This window comes from Simochromis diagramma, unplaced genomic scaffold (genome assembly GCF_900408965.1).
Source record: "Simochromis diagramma unplaced genomic scaffold, fSimDia1.1 OVJJ01000229.1, whole genome shotgun sequence".
Taxonomy (NCBI): Eukaryota; Metazoa; Chordata; class Actinopteri; order Cichliformes; family Cichlidae; genus Simochromis; species Simochromis diagramma.
The window spans coordinates 93825-114049 of record NW_024386869.1 but is presented as its reverse complement, the minus strand read 5'-3'; the positions used below and the strand labels follow the sequence as shown (position 1 = coordinate 114049).

At 37.4% G+C, this 20225-nt stretch overlaps 1 protein-coding gene across 2 annotated transcripts in view; it reads right to left on the bottom strand.

Annotated features, from left to right (window-relative positions):
• Positions 1-19373, bottom strand: part of LOC120733310 (high affinity immunoglobulin epsilon receptor subunit alpha-like) — a 29455-nt gene extending 10082 nt beyond the window's left edge. Inside the window, exons 1-6 of one of the 2 annotated variants that reach the window (XM_040031396.1) lie at positions 19177-19373; positions 18888-18947; positions 18201-18467; positions 17737-17982; positions 17339-17463; positions 16416-16902 (exon numbers count right to left, since the gene is read on the bottom strand). In XM_040031396.1, coding sequence (XP_039887330.1) covers positions 16792-16902; positions 17339-17463; positions 17737-17982; positions 18201-18467; positions 18888-18947; positions 19177-19207 — 840 coding nt within the window. In that variant the 5' untranslated portion in view covers positions 19208-19373 and the 3' untranslated portion in view covers positions 16416-16791. Of the gene's footprint in view, positions 1-16415; positions 16903-17338; positions 17464-17736; positions 17983-18200; positions 18468-18887; positions 18948-19176 lie in introns of those variants that run through there. The other variant, XM_040031392.1, reaches the window with a different exon arrangement.
• Positions 19374-20225: the final 852 nt, after the last annotated feature.

Below are 20225 nucleotides of genomic sequence, written 5' to 3'. Positions count from 1 at the left end.
TAAAATGCCAATCAGTTTGTTGAAGTTTTATTTTCTCTTTCCCAGCTGCTAAACCTGAACTAAATCTTGTTCACACTATCTTTTGTTTCCACTACACCCCGTTGATCTACAACACTGAAAGCACAAACAAGTTCAGTGAGTTACTTAGATACCTGGAATAACATCATAACATCCTTCTAGGAAACCTTAGATTATGGTATTCATTTGAATGGTACTTTGACACCTACCAATTATGTTAACACTGCAGACTATGCATAAAACATTGCTAAAAGGGTATGGTCCCTGGCGTAGCTGCAAGGGAGGGGTGGAACGGTGAGCTCATGGGGGTGGTACCGGGAGGCAGGTGAGCTACAGGTGGTGGCGATTGTGTCATGAGTGCTTAAAGAGAAGTCTGCAGATGATGTGGCATTTTCCTGTTGTGCTGAACAATTTTGTTAATTCTCCTCAGCATCTGCAGCAATGTCAGTGGTAAACACTAGATGGCAGCATAGGAGAAGCTTCTTCACTATGTGATGATCTGTGGTCATCAACTGAACATGGTGAGGCTCTTGATATCTCTCTCTATATACTTTTTAACTGTCGTGGTCCTGAGTCTGGTGACTCAGGGTTTTGTGTTTCTTTATTATGATCTTGTTTATTCTGATTGTGTTCTCCATTAAGATTTGACATTTGTTAGGTTTCTGTTCTGTACCTGTCCTGGTCTCTCTTCTCTGTGTTCCCTCTGTCTGTCTATGATGTCATTATGTCTGCTCACGAGTCTGTGTCTGTTTAGTTCTGTGTCACGTCTGGATCTCTGTGTCTGTCGTGTACTTCCTGTTTTACTTTGTAGGTCTGTGCCTTATGTTAGTGCATTCAGCTATGTGCTCTCCCTGGCTGTATCCCAATTCAGGGTCTGCAGCCTTAACCCTTAGATGCACACGTGGGGTCAAAAATGACCCCAGGGGTTGTTTTTCTTCAAAATCTTTAAAATGCAAAGTTGTAATATATTCATATTCCAGGTATTCCTCATAAAACATGTTTGTAACATGAGGCCATTTGCATTTTTATTTATTTTTTCATTAATTTTAAAAAAAAATGCAGTTTTTGTATCACTACCCCACTCTTCCACAAGCGGGGTGAAAAACGACCCCAAGCAGTTCCTGTGAAATCTTCTATGAAACTTTCATTCTTAGCAACTCTGACTGACCCACTTACACTTCTGATGGATCAAGAATTAATTTTTACACAGTAACGTACATGATTTATAGTCAGGGCTGCACATAAGTGGTCCGCAGGTGCGCATTCGTTGTCAAAATAAAAGCATTCCCGGAAATTCAGAGAATAGGCGCTTCTTTTGTTGTGGAGGAACACCAAAGCAATTGCCTATGGAGCTTGCTTATTCGACATCTTTAAGAGTTCTGAACAAATGTCTGTCCTCCTCCAGAACATCTTATGTTCGCAAACGCGCATTCCAGCTTCTTATCTGGTTCTGCAAATGCGCACCAGCGGACCATTTATGTGCAGCCCTGTTTATAGTTTCCTGTGCATTTCAAACATTGTCCTTTCTGATGTTTTTTTTTTTTAATATTTAAAGTAGCATGGCTGCTATGAGGCCAGCTAGGATCCCTGTGGACTTACAAATGATCCAGGACGGATGGGATGAAGAGACCATCAGAGGCACTGACTGTGTCCACTGTACCATCTGGGAACTCCTCTTGTTTCGTAATAACACAAACACTAAATCCTCCTTCTCTTGTGCTGTTTTGTAGCAGTGTGTACACCTGAGGCTGTCACCTGTCTGTCTGTCCTGCACTCTCTCTCTGTTTCTTTCTCTCTGATTGTGGAATAAAAGTATGAACATGTATTTATAAGTTACACTTGTGTTTGAATCCTGCAGCTTATCACACATTTGATTTCCATGTGTGACGACTGCAAGTGTCCAGAGTGAGGACAGACTGAGGGACCCACTGCTGCACATCATCTGTGAGGCTTTGCACCCCTGATGATCCACCAGGACAAACTCAGCAGTGTGTGAGGAAGAGGAGGAGGAAGAGCCAGCAGCAGCTGACAGATGGAGAGAATAGACAGGCTGTTCCCTGTTTGTGAAGGACTGCTAGAAAAGTTTAAAATAACTAATTGTCTGTCCTGAATCAGTCTTATTAGGTAATGTTCAAATAATTTGATCATTCCAGTGTTTTCAGTGTGGGAGAAAGTACTCAGGGCCTTCAAGTTACACACTATGAAAGGCAGCAACAAGTTTAATATTCAGCAACCTAAAGTATGTATCAGCAGCAGAATGGAGCTAAAATAAATGTTTGTTTCAGTTCTATGAAGCTTTGAGTATTTTGGATTAGTAGCACTGCTGTGTTTGTTGCATCATATTGCTGTAATTGTTTATATGCTTTATATATTCTGAGGTAAGTTGATCTATAGTGTTACATCATATTCTATAAGGATGTTATGTGTTTGTTTACTTTCTGCCCAGTTTGACCCATTTAGCAGAAGTCATCCTGTTTAAGGCTCTGATATCTATTCTGTGTGACTTACAGCAGTTTTGACATGGTCTGATTTTCTCACCCAATAAAGGAATATTTCATATATCAGTCTACTCTTCATTCTATCAGAAACAGTTATCACAGCTCGTACATTTTCTTTTTATAAATATATGTAAGCAATGAGCCAAATTTAGTAATGGAAACATACTGAAGGAACAAAATTTGTCTCTTATATATAATACATCTATACATGCACTGTCAAAGATACTTGAGTGTCTTTGAGTGAAGATTTAAGGTGATAAAACATCTAAATAGCTGCAACTTGAATCTTTACTGACACTCAGTATTTGACACAGAGTTCACTCACATGTGCTGTACCAGTGTACTTGCACATGTGATGGGACAATAGAAGTGATTTGATTTGAGAGTTCAAACTCACTGCTGTAATAACTAATAATGACTAATATAATAACTATAATATTGGCCATCTCATATTTACACTGACTTTAGTCTCATGAACAACATTAACTATTTGTTATTTACTAGCTACTCTTATATGACTGTTCAGTACAGATATGAAGCCCAACAATCATGTTTTACAGTCCCGTGGTCTCAGCCTCAGCCTCCTTATTAAATCACACAAAGCTCATGTAGAAACAAACGAACAAAATACCTTCTCCTTCATTTCTGTCAACCACACGTTTCCCGCTATCATGGTTGCTAGGCAACCTGGGCTGCTCGACGGAGGCTAGACCGTCCGATTTCACAAGCCTCGCACTTCCGGCCTTAGCGGTCTTTGAGTACGCGGCCCTTGAGGACCGTTGAGGCTGCGTACTTTAAGGCTGCAGACCCTGAATTGGGATACAGCCCCTGTCTCGTCAGTGTAATCAGCGTCAGCCGTGTCTCCCAGCTGTTTCCTCTTTGCTCTGTTCACCTCTTCTATTATTTAGTGTCTGCATCTTCCCCTGCTGGTTGTCACGTCGTACCCTCACTTTCACTGTGTGTTCTGTTTGCCAGCCTGTTTACTTTGTTCTGTGTTCCCAGTTTAGTTAGCTTTATTGAAGAAAAGAAACTGAACAAAAAAAAACAGCTGAGCATTTTGAGTTACTTCTGCCTCCGTGAGTCCTGCATTTTGGGTCCTCTCTTCCTGCCTGCACACATTCATGACATTAACCTTGGAAAACAGAACTTATGTCTCGATAATAATTATAATATACACATTTTTAGATAGAATTTTGTTTTTTGAAACAGTGATGCATTTTCTTTACTTACTTCCAACAACTAAGTTACATATGGTCTGTATGTCTTTCAGTTTCATATTGTTATGTGATATTTGGCTGACAAAATGAAGTTTAAAAAAACGTTTCTCTGACATAAAATGCACTTTTGGACATCCTGTATTTTACACACACATTTCAATTATCTACTACTTCTTTAAATGCACACATTATAAATGTAATTGAATTTACTTAATTACTTCCCTCTTTGCATATTGAGATTCATATCACTAAACATGATAGAAACATATTATTTTTAGATTTAGATAAGACACAGGAGGACAGACGCTTTTTATCACCTTTAAAAATCACCTTTAAACCTTATTTTTAGGAAGTAGTTTGGTGGTATTTAGGCTTGTTTCCTGTTCATCTTTCACATCGACTGCAAAGGTTCCATTCAATATTACCCCACTCCACCCTTTAGATTTTTGTTTTTTCTGTCGCATGCAAATCATGGCATGGAGGCATCACCAGGACTCAGCTGGTGAAATGTTACAGCATGTACCATTTACAGCAAGGTGCAGCACGGTACAAACAAACAAATGTGGATAGTCAACTCCATTCATTTGTACTTTATTTACAGCATGGTACACGCTTACACTTATGCTAGTACTCACGGGAGTAGACCATGAGTACTAATTCAGTTAGACACCTGCTCATTGCTTTATGACTGCAAAGAGTCATAAAGTCAGCAGAGAGGATCATAGGAACAAAACTTCCTTCCATGGACTCTTGTTGAGCCGCAAATCTTAAAATTTGTTCAAACTTTGCTCAGGTTAGAAGGAGTTGATTTCTGTGTCCAGATGCCAATTAAAATCTAAAACTCAAAGATCACAGGAGAAGAGCAGAGTTCTGTGCCAGTTGGTTTATTGAACGGTCAAGTCCTGTCACGGTCCAGCAGATCTGCCAGAGAAAAACTCTGCTATTGTTTTTTCTCTCTTTCCCCTCTCCCCCTCTCACTCTCCCTCTGTCGCCTGGGCGGAGTTCAATGTTCAATAGCCCGCCTATGGCCTACATACCTGGGAGATGAGTAACACCTGCGTCTTATCAAGTAGCTTCTACGTAAGGGAAGAAGCGAGACAGCTCTTCGCTGGATCGTTGCTTGACCTGTGTCAGTGAAATCCTGGCTAGGACACTGCTAATCTAGTTCCCTTGGTTTTTCTTCTTGTGTTAACACGTCGTTTCCTTGTGTACAGACACCCTAGATCTGCCCTTGTTCCTTACAGAGATTGTGGTGCGAGAGAGGAGTGAAAGACTGATGAGACACCAGAACAGAGAGAAGAGGAGTAAGGGTGTTCCCCTGCTTTCCCCCGTGGATTCCCTGGAGCCCTGATCCCTGCACCCTAGTATATAGCACTTTGTCACTGTCGCACATTTCACCTGGTGTTTGTGAATAACCCCTCTGTTCTTCCTTTGAACAAACAAGTCCTGCGTTTGAGTCCTTCCTGTTACCGTAACAAGTTCAGCAAAACATAGGAAAAGCAAAAAAGCTCCCCTATGGTGTTCTCCGTGAGACATGCAGATCAAAACCAACACAAACAGACAAATAACAAAATCCATCCGGGTGCATCTGACCCATCTTTGTTAGTGTCAGTGACCCCTGCTTCTGCTGGTGAGTATTTTTCCATTGTAATATGTAATATTAATTACATATTAATATGCAATATGTTTTCAATACTTTTCCCCAATCAGCTGTCAATTTGCACTTTGTTTTATGGCCAAAAGTGCACAAAACTACAAATATCAAACATATTGCAAAGAGAAAACAATTAATCCTTCTGACAGCTTTGTCAGGTTAGCTGCCAGTAGTGAGTGGTGACGCTTCACATTTGATAAATATTGTCATGCTATTTATCAGGCTCACCATCCATCCAGCTCACCATCTGCTCAGACACAAAAGCTGTACGTACAGTCTAAGACACAACAGAGTGGACAGCATCATCACACACAGAACAAGGTTTTTCAACAGCTCTTCGCCGCAACTGTCAGACTGATGGCAAAACAAAACAAAAAACCACTGAAAACCTAAAGTAACACAGCACTACCTCACCCACTTCGAATGTACAACAGGATTAAATCACTGACTAATGTGCAATATCATGTGTGCCAATACTAGAAAGTGTATTACCACCCTCTCTGTGCACTGTTTTTGTATATAGTAAATACTATGATTGCTCCGTTCTTTGTTTTATTTCTATTTTCCTTTTTATTTTGTTGATTTGTCGTTATCCTGTAAAAAATGTAACTGACCCTGAGAGCTCTGCACAAGAATTCCCATGTGGATGGACTGTTGGTCCTTTGCACAAATGGCAAATAAAAATCTTGAAATTTGAACTAAAACACTAGTTTTTTAAAGGATAGAAAAGAAAAACTGCTATTGTTCATAATACATACAAATACTAACGTCACAGGGCAGTTATGGGAAGTTCTCCAACAGGCATGGGAAAAGGAATATTTTGATTTTTTTGTAGAAAGAATGATACAGGTGTTTTCAGGTGTTATAGCTACCAAATGTGGCTACTTCGATGATACATTTCTGTCTATAACTTTGTTTTTAACTCCAATTGTTTATTTGTACTATATTTTCCATTTAAGAGTGCAACGAGACAGTAAACTGGATCTTTTTCAATTTAAAAATGAAAAATTAGGGACCAGTATTGTGTATAGTTTTTCTGTATCACTCAGTGTCATCATGCAGAACATCAGACATCACATGGGAGGAATGTAATCCTCTTTTACACACAGCAGAGTTAATCAGTCACCACACTACACTACCCAAAAGCAGCTTCACTGTGATCTTCGTGAAACATACATGTCTGGTGAAGTCACGTGACTGATTTTGTTATTGTGAATGGATTAAAATGAATGATCAAGTGTTAATAGAGATAACATGACACAATACAGTTTTAACCTCAGCCCTGAGATTCATTTTAAATGAAGAAATTAAAATATTTTCTCTTTTAAATTATAGCAGGCAGCCGGCTTTGCAAAGTGACATAACGGCCATCTTGTGGAGGAAATGATGATTCCTTATTGTCTGGTTGTTTACTTCTAACTAAAATACTTTGTGGGTTAGTGGTTAACATCTTAAAGTTTGAAATATGATTTAATTGCTAGAAAACATTTATTCTTTTTGAAAATGTAGAATTTATGCATCGACAAACATTTGACATACTTGCTGTTCGTAGCATTTTCAGTGGGAGAAAGCTCCAGCCGATCCAGGAGAGAAGGACAACTGCTGACTAAGTGAAAACCTGTAGTGATCCCGTACGTGTCAGGAGTATCGGAACTGAGACACATTTTTCTAATTTGGGTGACCGTGGCTCAGGGGGTTGGCAATCGCATCTGTAACCGGAAGGTCGCTGGTTCGATCCCTGGGCTCTCTGTCCTGGTCGTTGTGTCCTTGGGCAAGACACTTTACCCTACTTGCCTACTGGTGTTGGCCAGAGGGGCCGATGGCGCGATATGGCAGCCTCGCTTCTGTCAGTCTGCCCCAGGGCAGCTGTGGCTACAACTGTAGCTGCCTCCACCAGTGTATGAATGTGAGAGTGAATGAATAGTGGTATTGTAAAGCGCTTTGGGTGCCTAGAAAAGCGCTATATAAATCCAATCCATTATTATTATTATTAAACACCGTGTCTCTGAGACTGAAGAAGTCACTTGGATGAGTGACAAAACGTTTCTCCCACAAAACGCTACGTCCAGATGAACAGAATCAACCTTTGGAGATTTACTTACCTGGATGATTGAGCATGCATAAAGACATTTGGCATACTTACAAATTTGTTAAAATAAATAATTACATTTTATTTTCCATATATGACTTTCTATCATATTTTCTATCATATTTTCTACATCTGGCTTTTTTTTTCAAATTGATTAAAAATGTATTTTGCAATTTATTTAGATTTTTCAAGGAAAAAAAATACAACAGATGACATGTCTTAAAAACTCAAAACAAAGAAACTGTATCAAAAATGACACAAAGGGGTTAATGCATTAGCTTTGCAAGAACAAGAACTTTATTAATAAAATATATGTGGGGTATTTTGTGGCAATATATTTATGCACCTTTTTCTCATACTGTACATATACTGAAAGCAAAAGTCATGTTACATACATTTATTTTAGAATTATATTCCCCCAACTTCAATATTTCATATAAGACAAGTCTTGTGTTGACAACATTATTCAGAAACACCATTTTTACCATGAATGAACATTGTGTTGATGGCTTATGACATTATAGCTTCATGTTTAAGCTAGATTTGTCACATTGTGTTGCCACAGAGGCCACAGTGAATATATTTTTAAAAATTGCAACAGCACTCTCATACCTGCAATGCGGTTTATGGTTCAATTTTAACACACTGCTACATTTTAAATTAGAAGTGATGATGTGAGGTTGGTTGAGGTCATTTTTATTTCATGCAAACTGACAACGTTTCATCAATTATAAATTAACACAATCACTCTTTATATTAAAGGAAGTAGCCTGTACAACCTAAAACATTAAAATTATGTTAATAACCTGATAAATATTCATTGCCTTCTGTCTAAATGTAACTCTTTTCACAGTTCTTTTCCATAGCTCTCATAGCTTCAGTAACATTAAAACTGGAGACTAATATATCCTTCATTTGTGACTTTGGATTGTACTTGGATTGTACAGTAGAAGTGATCCAAATCCTCTTCTTCCTCTGGTACCTGCACAAACTGTTTCCAGTCAGCTGGCTGCTGCCGATTCAGTTTTAAATACAAATTACATTTCAAAATACACATTTGTTATTTTAAATGAAAGCTGAATCATTCTGGGAATTACACTTGCAACAACAAATAATTTATAAATGGTAAATGGCTTCACTAGTCCCTAAGGACCCCAAAGCGCTTTGCACATACAGTCACCCACCCATTCACACGAATTCACACACTGGTGATGGCAAGCTACATTGTAGCCACAGCCACCCTGGGGCGCACTGACAGAGGCGAGGCTGCCGGACACTGGCGCCACCGGGCCCTCTGACCACCACCAGTAGGCAACGGGTGAAGTGTCTTGCCCAAGGACACAACGACTATAAATTGTTGCCCTTCTAAATAATTTGCTGTAATAAGTTTTGTTCATTTATGAAATGCAATTATGAAAAACATAATGTATCAAATTTAAAACAGTTATGTGTCCTGTTTGCTACTGTTGGTTTATATATTTTAAATATCCCACTCACGTGCAAACACACTGCTTGAGCTGTCAAGTAGCTGACCATGTGGCCACCAGTTAAAAATAAATCTGAGGTGCACAATGCCACATAGCATTTTCATTATGCAAGTGTGGTTATTGTAAGAGATGTTAAAAAGGAAGCTGGTTAAGTGTGTCTTTCTGTCTGTGAGAACATCTTCAGCTGCTGAAACACAGTGTAACAATGACTAAATAATGACAAGACTTTCGAAAATGCTCCAAAACTTCAGATATATTTAAGTCTTACTCACTAATTTCTGTCTGTAGCACTTAAGTGATGGACTCCTCAACACATTTTCTTTTTCTATGATTATTATTATTATTTTTATTCCACTAGACTTTAAAGCAGCTAGGGATGTTATATTTTCAATATGTTCACATTTTAGGCAAAATACATTTCATCATTGTTGGTTTTGTGATCGGGGTAATATGTCTGTGAAGGTTCTCAGTCATCCTTCACAGACATATTACCCGGGCAGGGTAATCATCACCTGATGAAAATTGTTTTCTCAGCTTCACTAGCACACATGAAAAACAATCTCAAAGTGCAGAGAGTGTAAAAAACAAAAAAAAACCCAAAAAGCATTTGTAACATTATGTATTATGTAAGTATTTTGTAAGTATTACAGGGTTACCATGTTGCATACCAATCAATATGATCCAATTTGTAATGTTTCTGCTCCTAGAACTTCTTCGGTACGTTCATGACAGCAACATGTAATATTTATTCACAACCCCAACTATAAAAATTATATTATGACATTATCATTTTAAGTAGTAACCACCTAAGAACAGACTAAAATTACGGACCAAAAACATTGTAGCATGGGCATGTATTAATTAGTTTTCAGAATATGCTAAACAGATGTGTAAGTCTGCATTTCCCCTCTGGATTGACATTGGAAAGGACAGGGCAACTAGTGCTTACTATTATTATTTGTTTTAAAAGCTAAAAAAAAGTTCCGTAATGACAAACCACGTAGTCTTAAATTGTTGATAAAACGTATCTCCAACAGCTAGACAGCTCTCTAGTGATTTTTTTTTTGTCTTAGAGATGTTACATTTTTCAAGCCCTTCATCAGACTTGGAAACTATGGGGCTCTAGCTTCCTTTTGTAGCTCTATTTTAGTCCAAAAATAAGTGCAATAGTGGCCGAACCTTTCAAGTTATCTTGATATAATATTTCACCTATTATATTTTTGTTAGAAATACATAAATATACATTTTTAACTACTTGCTATGTGTTTGAGTCACTGAATTCAGCTACTGTAACCATCATCTACAGCACATTAATCACTGTAAGGATTAAGGATGACAGTTTTTTAAATTATATTTTCCTCATCATAAGTGTTGAGTCCTGTATTTATCACTGAGCATTTACAAATTCCACAATGAATTCAAGAATGAAATAAAGCTGTGTTGCTTGTAAGAACTTCCTCTCACAATCAGCAGGGCTGACTGTGTGTAGAGTGAAGGGTGGACCCAAATGCAGACGGAAAAAAAATGTGAAACATGACTTGAATAACAGAAAACGAGCCATTTATTGAGGCTGGCAAAATAACTGTAAATAAAAGGCAAAATGCAAGGCTAACAATAAACTAAACTCGGTCAGCTAAATTAACTTAAAAACCTACAACAGGAACATGGACTTGACATGAGGAAACTTGACGCAACTTCTTGGCTTGCAAACAAAGCAGACGATCTGACAATGACACACTGAAAACACAGGACTTAAATACACAGGAGGTGATTAGGGGAAGTTGGAACACATGGAGGAACAGCTGACTGACATGAGCCTAATGACAGGACAGGGGAAGTGAAACTAAATACAATGAACAAAGAACACACGACTCCTTCAAAATAAAACAGGAAACACTGAAACTAGACATGACAACACAAGCTTAACAGACCTAACACGTGATGAACGATACAAGAACTCAAACATAGAAACCAAGGAAACAATAAATAATAACTGCCTTTCCTTAACTAAAGCTAAATAGGAATGACACAAACTAATCACATATCTAAAATGAGACAAATACAAAATGAACTCAGAGTGCTGGGGCAGAGACCCAGCCTGTGACACTTCCTGTGTTTCTGACTAACTCACCAACAGGTTTTGGTCTTCCTGAGAGAGAGAAGGGTGGTCTGTGTTTAAAAGAACATCTATTTTGTAAAGTATATAATCTGGCAAAGGAGAATGCCAAAGTAAAGTGTCAAGTGAATTGAAATTCATCAAACATAAGCAGTGTGCATAACAGAATAAACCAGGATGTCAAAATATCACAGAATCTTTTTAACTCCTTCACATGTAATCAAATCAAAAATGCCCAAATGCAGCCTAAATGTGGTTGTATTATTTACTGTCCTTTGTCTTACACCATTATAAATCAACACAAAAATTAAAAAATAAATAAATAAATGTTTGAGTATATGGAACAAAATACTTCTGTCATCAATCAACAACAGAAAATATTAAGTTTGTGTAACATGTAAAAGTTAGTTTGAATTACCCATACGCTGGACCATAACAAAAAAAATAATTACAACTGCCATAAAAAACTGAAGAAGAAACAGAAAAAAATCAGAAGTTGGCAACACTGCCTAGTAAGTTTCTTTTTTATAGTGTTTTACTAATATACTATTAATAATACTAGTTGTATAAGTTTACTGTGTAAGTTTTGACAGTGGTAGCTACATGATGTGAATCGACACTTAGTCTGCTAAGCTAGTTGTTACTCTACAAAAGGTAAAAGGCAAAATGTATTTTTTTTCTGTTATCATTTAAATCTGCCACTCTGGTGGTTACTTTGGTTAGCCATAGGTGTGTGTGAGACCATGCATACAGCCGAGGCCAACGCCATAGCATATGTCCGTAGCACGGGCGCAACATTTGACTGAATTCTTATCGAAGTAGAGGTGTGTTTCCCCTAGACTGTGTTCGGTGAGTTAACTAAGCACTGAGTTCTAAATAGGTGAATCACAAGTTCCGGGTCCAAACTACTCTGCATTTATTAAGGCTGTTGTGTTTTTAAATTGTTTAAATGCTTTATATCTTGTTCTATGTAATCTGAACAAGCCAGTAAAACAGTCAGTGATCACTGTCAGCCTCTCTCAGTTTTTATTACCACTGTTCATTTTAAAGTTTAGTTTTTAAAACCTTATGATGTAACTACAGCCCAGCTCATGCAGCAGCATATTAATGACTAACCTCATATTGTGGATGGATTATCTCGGTTGTTCTCCTGACTGAAGTTTGGTCTGTTTGCAGAATCCTGCCATGCGATTGCATTTGTCTCTAACCATCAGGAACCCTCACATTATCTTTTATCGAGTGGAAAAAAGTTAGCATTCATCCTCCAGATTCACTGTGTTTATGTTAACATATGACATATGCTAACATAGCTGTGTAGCTAGCCACCACATAGCACATCATTATATACAAGCTAGCCCAACTTCAGTAACCCTACAAACATCACTGTTGTTCAGTTGTCTGTCTTCATTTATGTTGTTAGTGAAAGCAGAGCTGTACGTTTTAATTTTTGCTGTGGATGTTCAGCTGTGGATTTTTGGCTTCACACCTGGTTCGTGCACGTCGAAGCTCAGTTTGCGCTTCATGCCGTTTCAGCCGACGACACGAAATACCATCATGCAGTGGCCTGACTGGATCCGCTGTCTACCCACCGTGTGATGACTCTCCTCTGGGATCCCCCCACCCAAGGGAAATAGACCGCTTTCATAAATAAAGAAAATTGAATTGAATTGAAAAAGCCAGCCCAAGGGTAATGTCTCTTAATTACAAGCCTGTGCCGTGAAACAAATGTGAATTAGACTGTAGTTTCAGTTGTGCCTCTTCTTATGTTTTATTATGCATTCCTACATGAGTGTAGTTTTGAGAGTTCATAATACATATAACCTTACCTTTGGACTGTTGTGTTGTTGAACATTAAAATATTTTGTCATTTCCTTGATTCTGTAATATTTACCAAGTTGATAAGTTAAAGTTTAACCTAATAAGCTGATTTGCAAAAAACAATTGCATTTTAGAAGGGCATGGCTTAAAATTATTGTAATTTGGAAGACTTTATATATTTATTGACCACTTTATTTAATATGCCTTTACAAATCTTTATAATGGTTCTCAAAGTCGGTAATCAGGCCCCACTGCTCTGCTTGTTTCCCAGCTACTAATACACTACACTCTGTTGATTGCCTGGTGTGTTCAGTCTTGCAGAATTAGAAGACTCCATTCTGGAGTAAGGAAAACAGTGAATTGGTATGTTTTAGCTTCTGATTCACTAAATGTGCCTTGTCCAGGTAATGAACATGCTACATTTTCTTTTGTTACTGACGTTGTTTGTGGAGGGATTGTAATGAAATACATTATTGTTTTGCCCACTCATTCATAATTCAACGGCTGCTGTAATGTTTGATTTATGTTCTATGACACAGAAGTGCATTACTTGGAAAATGTCTTGCATTGTTTTTTTTTCTTATTTTTGCAGAAAAGTTACTCAATATTACCAGAAAATCTAAATTAACATTAGGTTGCTTAAACGTAACTATGCTTTTAGATGTCAAAGTAAATAATACTGGTTGGTTAAACCAGCTGAGTTAGCCAAAGCTAAAAAATAATTGCTGGATTTACTTAATAATATACAACGTTTATTACTTAAAAGCTGATCGTAAATTGTTGCAACAATTTTTTGAAATTGAGCCAACAAAACATTTTTTTAGAGTGTGAGATGATATAATAATCATGTATACAATAATTAAAACAAAATTTAAACATGATTATGTAGCCTGTGTTAACTTTTATCCTTTTGATCCGTTGAGTTATGAAAAACAGATACATATATAAATGATAATTGCTTTACTAATCCACTTACCTAACAATATTTCCATTTATTCACTGTAAAATTTAATTAGTTCCCAGAACTACAAAAAACAAACAAAAAAAAAAAAAACTATGCAAACTCATTGCCTCAAACAAAATTGAGTAACGCTTATTTGAGATGACAGTTAGCCAACTTTTTCTTTGCAAGTATGCAGTACTAAGAATAACTTGATGTTTCAGACTGGTCAATAGTAATTGTTTACCCACTGACAAACACTCAAAGTTCTACTAAATTAAAAACAATTTGTGATTCAAAAAGAATAATTAACAACACTTCTTGTAATTGTGTTAAAATCAGTCCAACTTTTATTTTCAAATGCAAAAAAGTATATCAGCCAACATACTGGACACTGTTCTGCTGAACAACAAACAATTATATTGTTACAATCTTACAGTGAAACAAAGTCTCATATTTAATTATTCCGAAACTAAGCTTAGGCTTTCCACAACTTTGTTTTGCAAGTTACATTACTTACATAATCAAAATAAAATATAGTTATTGTTCTGTCACAAGTGCAGTCTCTAGTTTAAACAAGACATTTGTTTTGCATTCAAACACAGAAGCTGGGATGTTGTAATATTTTAAGGATGGATTGTTTCCAGTCCTGGTATTAATGCCGGAACGACTGTCATGGGTTTAGGCGATCCAAATGTAAGCGCAGAAGAAAGTCTTTAACTTCCCTTAAGTACAGTGACACTGAATGTGAGTTGGAGATCCAATGAGCTGTAACCTGCAGGTGACAATTTTCACTTACCACACCATCTGTGATGGAGGACTCATCTCTCCTGGTGCCCTGCAAGCAAACAATCATATTGTGGCGTGTTCGGGGAGCAGCTAGTTATTTCCCATCATGCCTTGGGACATGTTCTTGTTTTACTGTTTACGGTTACATGACTTTTAACTGTTCTCTTAACTGTTCTGCTTATACTGCGTTACAAAGTCACTGACAGTTAATCATAATGAATACAAAGTTTTATTTGGCTATCTGTCATTCAGTCAGTGTTTTCTTCTGCTTGTACATGATCCCTGAAAAAGAAATTAATAGAATGAAATGAAATGGAGGGATTTGTGTGTCCCAGGGATCCCAGGGTCTATGATATCTTTCAGACTGCCCCGAACTGATTCTGGTAAGCCATCAGGAAGGGAAAGTGGTGCTAAACCCACATGTGTATAGTGCAGGTGGAGTGCTGCTGATGCCCAACTAAGGATATTGTCAGGGGGTGGGAGGAATACTTTGAGGCCCTCCTAAAGTTCAATGATCCGTCTTCTATAGAGCACAGTCTGGAGATAAGGTAGATGACTCATCCACTCTGGGGTGAGGTCACATAGGCAGTACACAAATCCTTGATGGCAGAGCCTTTGGTCTGGATTAGACTCGCACAGTGTTCCTGAATGCTCTGTAGAGGCGTGTCAACCAAGACCGCTCTACAACATCCAATGTTCCATGGAAATTGGGCGGTACCTCTGGATTGTCAGAGCAGGCCAGGCTGCTGGAAAAGAGAATTAGTCCATTAGTTGAATCTCAGATACAAGAGGAACAATGCAGTTTTCATCCCAATCACAGAACATTGGACCAGCTCTTTACCCTCCAGAGGATATGTGAGTGTGCATGAAGGTTAGCCCAACTAGTCTACATATTCTTTGTGAACTTGGAGAAGGCATTCGACTGTGTCACTTGTAGTTTTCTATAGGGGGTGCTTCAGTCTGGGTTTTCTGGCCTGTTTCAGTACGAGACATTTGGTCCTTATAAAACCATTGCAAAAGCTTGGACCACATTGTCAGCAATAACTTGAACTCATTCCCAGTGGGTGCTGGACTCTCCCAGTACTAGACTTTGTCAGTGAGTCTGTGTATAATTTTTAAGGAAAGAATTTTGAGGCCTAGACAAATGGCAGAAGACTTCGACTTGGTTGGTCTCAGGATCTCGTATTTGATTTTTGCAGATACAGTGGTCCCTCTCTAAAACATGGCTCACCTATCTTGGCTGTTTTGTGGATTTTTTTTTTAGTGCAATTTTGCATGCCCTATTTTTTTTAATTTAATTTTTTACAGCGCATTGTGTTCTGCGTCCTGATTGGCTGTAGACCATGGTCAATCAATCTCCTCTGTGCCGTGTCTCCTGTACAGAACAGAATGCGTGAAATTTACATAAACCTTCAATCGCTAGAAGTGTGACTCTGAAGTGCGCAACTGTATGTAGTGAGGGTTGAATTCTCTCGCAGCTGCTCTATTCCCATGTTCTGGACCTGAAAACAGGGTTTTGTCTTTGGTTTCATTCTGTAATACTGGACTTATTTTTCTACAAAGGTCTGAAATGTGAGTTTCAGGGAGAAAAATTTCAATTGTCTGTCTGAGAAAAGTGTATGAAGTGTGTAGTGAGGGGTTTTTACAGCTTATAGCCTTAAAATACAATAATAATTAAAATAATAATAATTAAAAAATAAAGCTTGCTACTTGGCCACTCGGATTTCACCTATCGCGGGTTATTTTTAAAACTCCCGCGATAAATGAGGGACCACTGTAATGAGGTTCTGTTGGCTTCATCATGTGGTCGCCTCCAGTTTGTGCTGGAGTGGTTAGCAGCCAAGTGTGAAGCAGCGGGAATTATAATCAGACATCCAATGAGTTTAAGTATTTTTGGTTCATGAGTGAGGGAAGAGGAGAGCGGGAGATTGGTAGACTGAGACAAATTGGTGCTGTGACTGCAGCTTTGTAGTGAAAAGAGAGCTGAGCAATTTCCAACAAAAACTATGTCGATGAAACCTTTTGCACCCAAATGTCAGAGGAAGATGCTGACCATTGCACAAAAATTTGGACTTCTGGAAAGACCAAAGGAAGGTCAAAGCCACAGTATTTTTCGGACCACAAGGCACACCGAATTATAAGGTGCATTAAACGAAACAAAACAGTCAGATAAGTAAAACTGTACTCAACTCATTCTTCTTGCTTCCTCTACTTCTGTACCATTGATTCATTGATGTTGAATTCTCTGGCAGCTGCTCTATTCCCATGTTCTGGACCTGAAAACAGGGTTTGATTTTTGGTTTCATTCTATAATACTGGACTTATTTTTCTACAAAGGTTTGAACTTTGAGAGAGTTTAAACAAGAGGGAAAAGTGTGAAAATGTTCATGCCTTTGTAAGAAAAGTGTACAGCCTTACAACATCTATAATAATTGTAAAAAGTTGAATTGCATATGTTGTCTGTGGAGACAATGAAAAATGTGTTAATCATTGTTGTTGGTTGGTTATGAACATTGAAAAATATGAGGTAGATATCAATAAAGTTTTCCCTAAAGTAACTAATTAAGCAGTAAAACAGAAATTTTGTCAAAAAAAGTTAATTGTGGATGTACTAGCACTGTGTCAAGGTTATTAACGATGGATTTCTGTTATAACTGAACAGTTAAAATGTAAATGTAAAATTTATAAAACTTTATTTTTCTGTTTGAGTACCTCTAATGACAGTTTATGTTTCCAATATCGTGGCAGTCCCACCGACAGAAGACAAGTCACCAACAAACACATGAGACCAAGGGAGCGCAGCACAATAAGTCCGGTGGGTTGAGAAAGCCCATGTCCTTGAAATGAAATGTGATTCTTATTCACCAGTTCAATCAAATATATTTTCATTTACAATATTCTAAATGTTACGTAAACCACATTAACAATTAAAACCAGCTAGGAAAAAACAACAGTCAATATCACATTAAAAAAATATGTTTTTCTTTACAAAATCTGACTTTAGAAAGCCTTGAGTCTCAAAATGCTACAGTTGTAGGTATTATCAGGTGTCTGATAATTAGTTTTGGCTAAAACAAAATTAAAACAAAAGTATCACAGGTATAGCGCACCTTTGATGTTAAGCCAGCTCTCTGGTGAGTCTCCAGTATCGACAATACTACATTTGTAAAGTCCTCCATCAGATTTGGATACAGTTGGAATCATTATGTTTCCTGATGAGCTGCTCCCAATAGAGATGCTATTTTTATAGAATTTTGCAGTGTAGTTGGAGGTTGAATCCTTTTTTCTACAATGCAAGGCCATATTTTCTCCCTCGATCACAGGATAGACAGGACTTTCCAGAATTACATGACTCTCTAAATTTAAATGGCAGAAGATACGACAGTTATTTTGTCTGTAAAAGTGTTTTCTGTTTAAATTATACATATATACATATATATATGTATATATGTGTGTGTGTGTGTGTGTTATTTTATTAAGGTTACGATGCATTTTCTGAAGAAAAATTATCGCTTACTGCCGATGAAAACCTAGAATACAAATGGACTAAATATGTTTTTTTTTATGTGCATACCAGTTACAGTGATGTTGACAGAGTTGCTTTTTTGTTTTCCTCCATATTCACACCAGTATTCTCCACTGTCTGTTGATGGATATGCATTAATAATATTGCAAGGTCCAGTGGGTGTTTTCCAGAATGAAGCACATCTTCTAACATCTCCTTTTGTCTTTTTCATCACTCTCCATCCAATCAGCCCATTTAGCCCTTCACAGCTGATAGTGATAGGCTCTGTTTGAAAGAACTGCTGTCTGTTCGGAACAACTTTAGGAAAACCTGAATCTGAGACACAAAATCCAATAAAGACAAAATAGTCTTAAACTTAAGGTTATTGCACATGTGCGCCTTCTTATTGTTGTTGTTTTTTGTTTTTTTACTTTTTCAGACAAAGACAAAAGTATACACATTAAGCATGTAAGCTTTCAAATGATAAACATTTATGTATATATATATATATATATATATATATATATATATATATATATATATATATATATATATACTGTTATGGTAAATATAGATATGCAACTGTTTCAGAGGTTTATGTAGTATCTCTATTTTTATCTAGAAAATAATAACTTCAGTAATTTACAATAATTTCAGATTGTTAACAGATATATTAAATCTATTACACACACTATTATACAAACATGCAACCACACACCTAAAAATCCACACAAAATCTATTTTAAAAAAACTTACAGTATGTTTGAGAATCACTGCATTCGACTACTATAACCAACAGAGTCAGAACATTCCTCACTGAAAAGATTGAGAATGACAGTTTTAATGTTTAACATGTTTTCATTTTTTTTTTCCATCAGTAGTAATAAGTCCTATGCATTTATTAGTGAGCAGTTACAAATGTGCAAAATGAATACATTGAAATATATGGGTGCATTTTGGATATATTAATTTCCCTTGTGTTCATTTTCTCTGTTGCTGACTCAATATCTTTTTTTTTTTATAAACAGACAAGGTCAGTACTCACAGAGTCTGATGGCGGGAAATCTGACCTCCATGTTGCCTTGCTGCTGACTGTGTGAGTGTCAGACTGAACTGAAGATATATATTTTTTGTCAGAACTTCCTCTTCCTCTGTTTCTGTGGTGACTGAGGCCCAACAGGGTTCCACTTCAGTCACAAGTGGTAGCGTCTCTCTGCAGCCTACTATTTGTTTTAGCCCTTTCTCTCTCTCTCTCTCTCACTCACACACACACACACACACACACACACACACACACACACACACACACACATATATATATATATATATTGATATAAATATTGATTTCATTTCTTTTTTTGTGGTGCCCAAATTTCTGCACCTGCCTGATTTTGTTGAAACAATTATTGGACACTTTCTGTAAATCCAATAAACTTCATTTCACTTCTCAAATATCACTGTGTGTGTGTCTCCTTTATCATATCAAAACTGACATTTTTTATTGTAACAACCAACGATTTATATAGGAAAATCATGATTATTAACAAGGTTGCCCAAACTTTTGCATCCCACTGTATATATATATATATATGGTGCATGGAGGCCAAGATAAAGGTAGCATCAGAGCTATTGGAGCTGCAGAAAGTTGCACAAGTAAAGACTCGCTTGAAGAGACACACCAGAGAGACAAAGGGCAGGAGAATAAACCAGCTGGTCTCCACAGAACCATCCAAGGTGTACTCTCAGTGGCAGGGTGGCAACATGAGGACAGCATCACCAAGGCTGGAGACGGCCTGGAAGAGCATATGGGAGAAGGATGCAACCCATAACAGCAATGTTCAGTAGCTAGGATGGCTTTTCTATGAAGATGAATAGTAGATGAATACAACACTGAAATCACAGAAAAGTTCAGTGAGTTACTTAGATCCCTGGAATAACATCATAACATTCTTGTGGGAAACCTTAGATTATGGCATTCATGTGACATCTACCAATTATGTGAACACGGCAGACTATGCACAAGGCATTGCCAAAAGGACCACAGCCAACCATGCAAGAGATTTCCCCCATATCACATTGCAAAACTGTTTGATG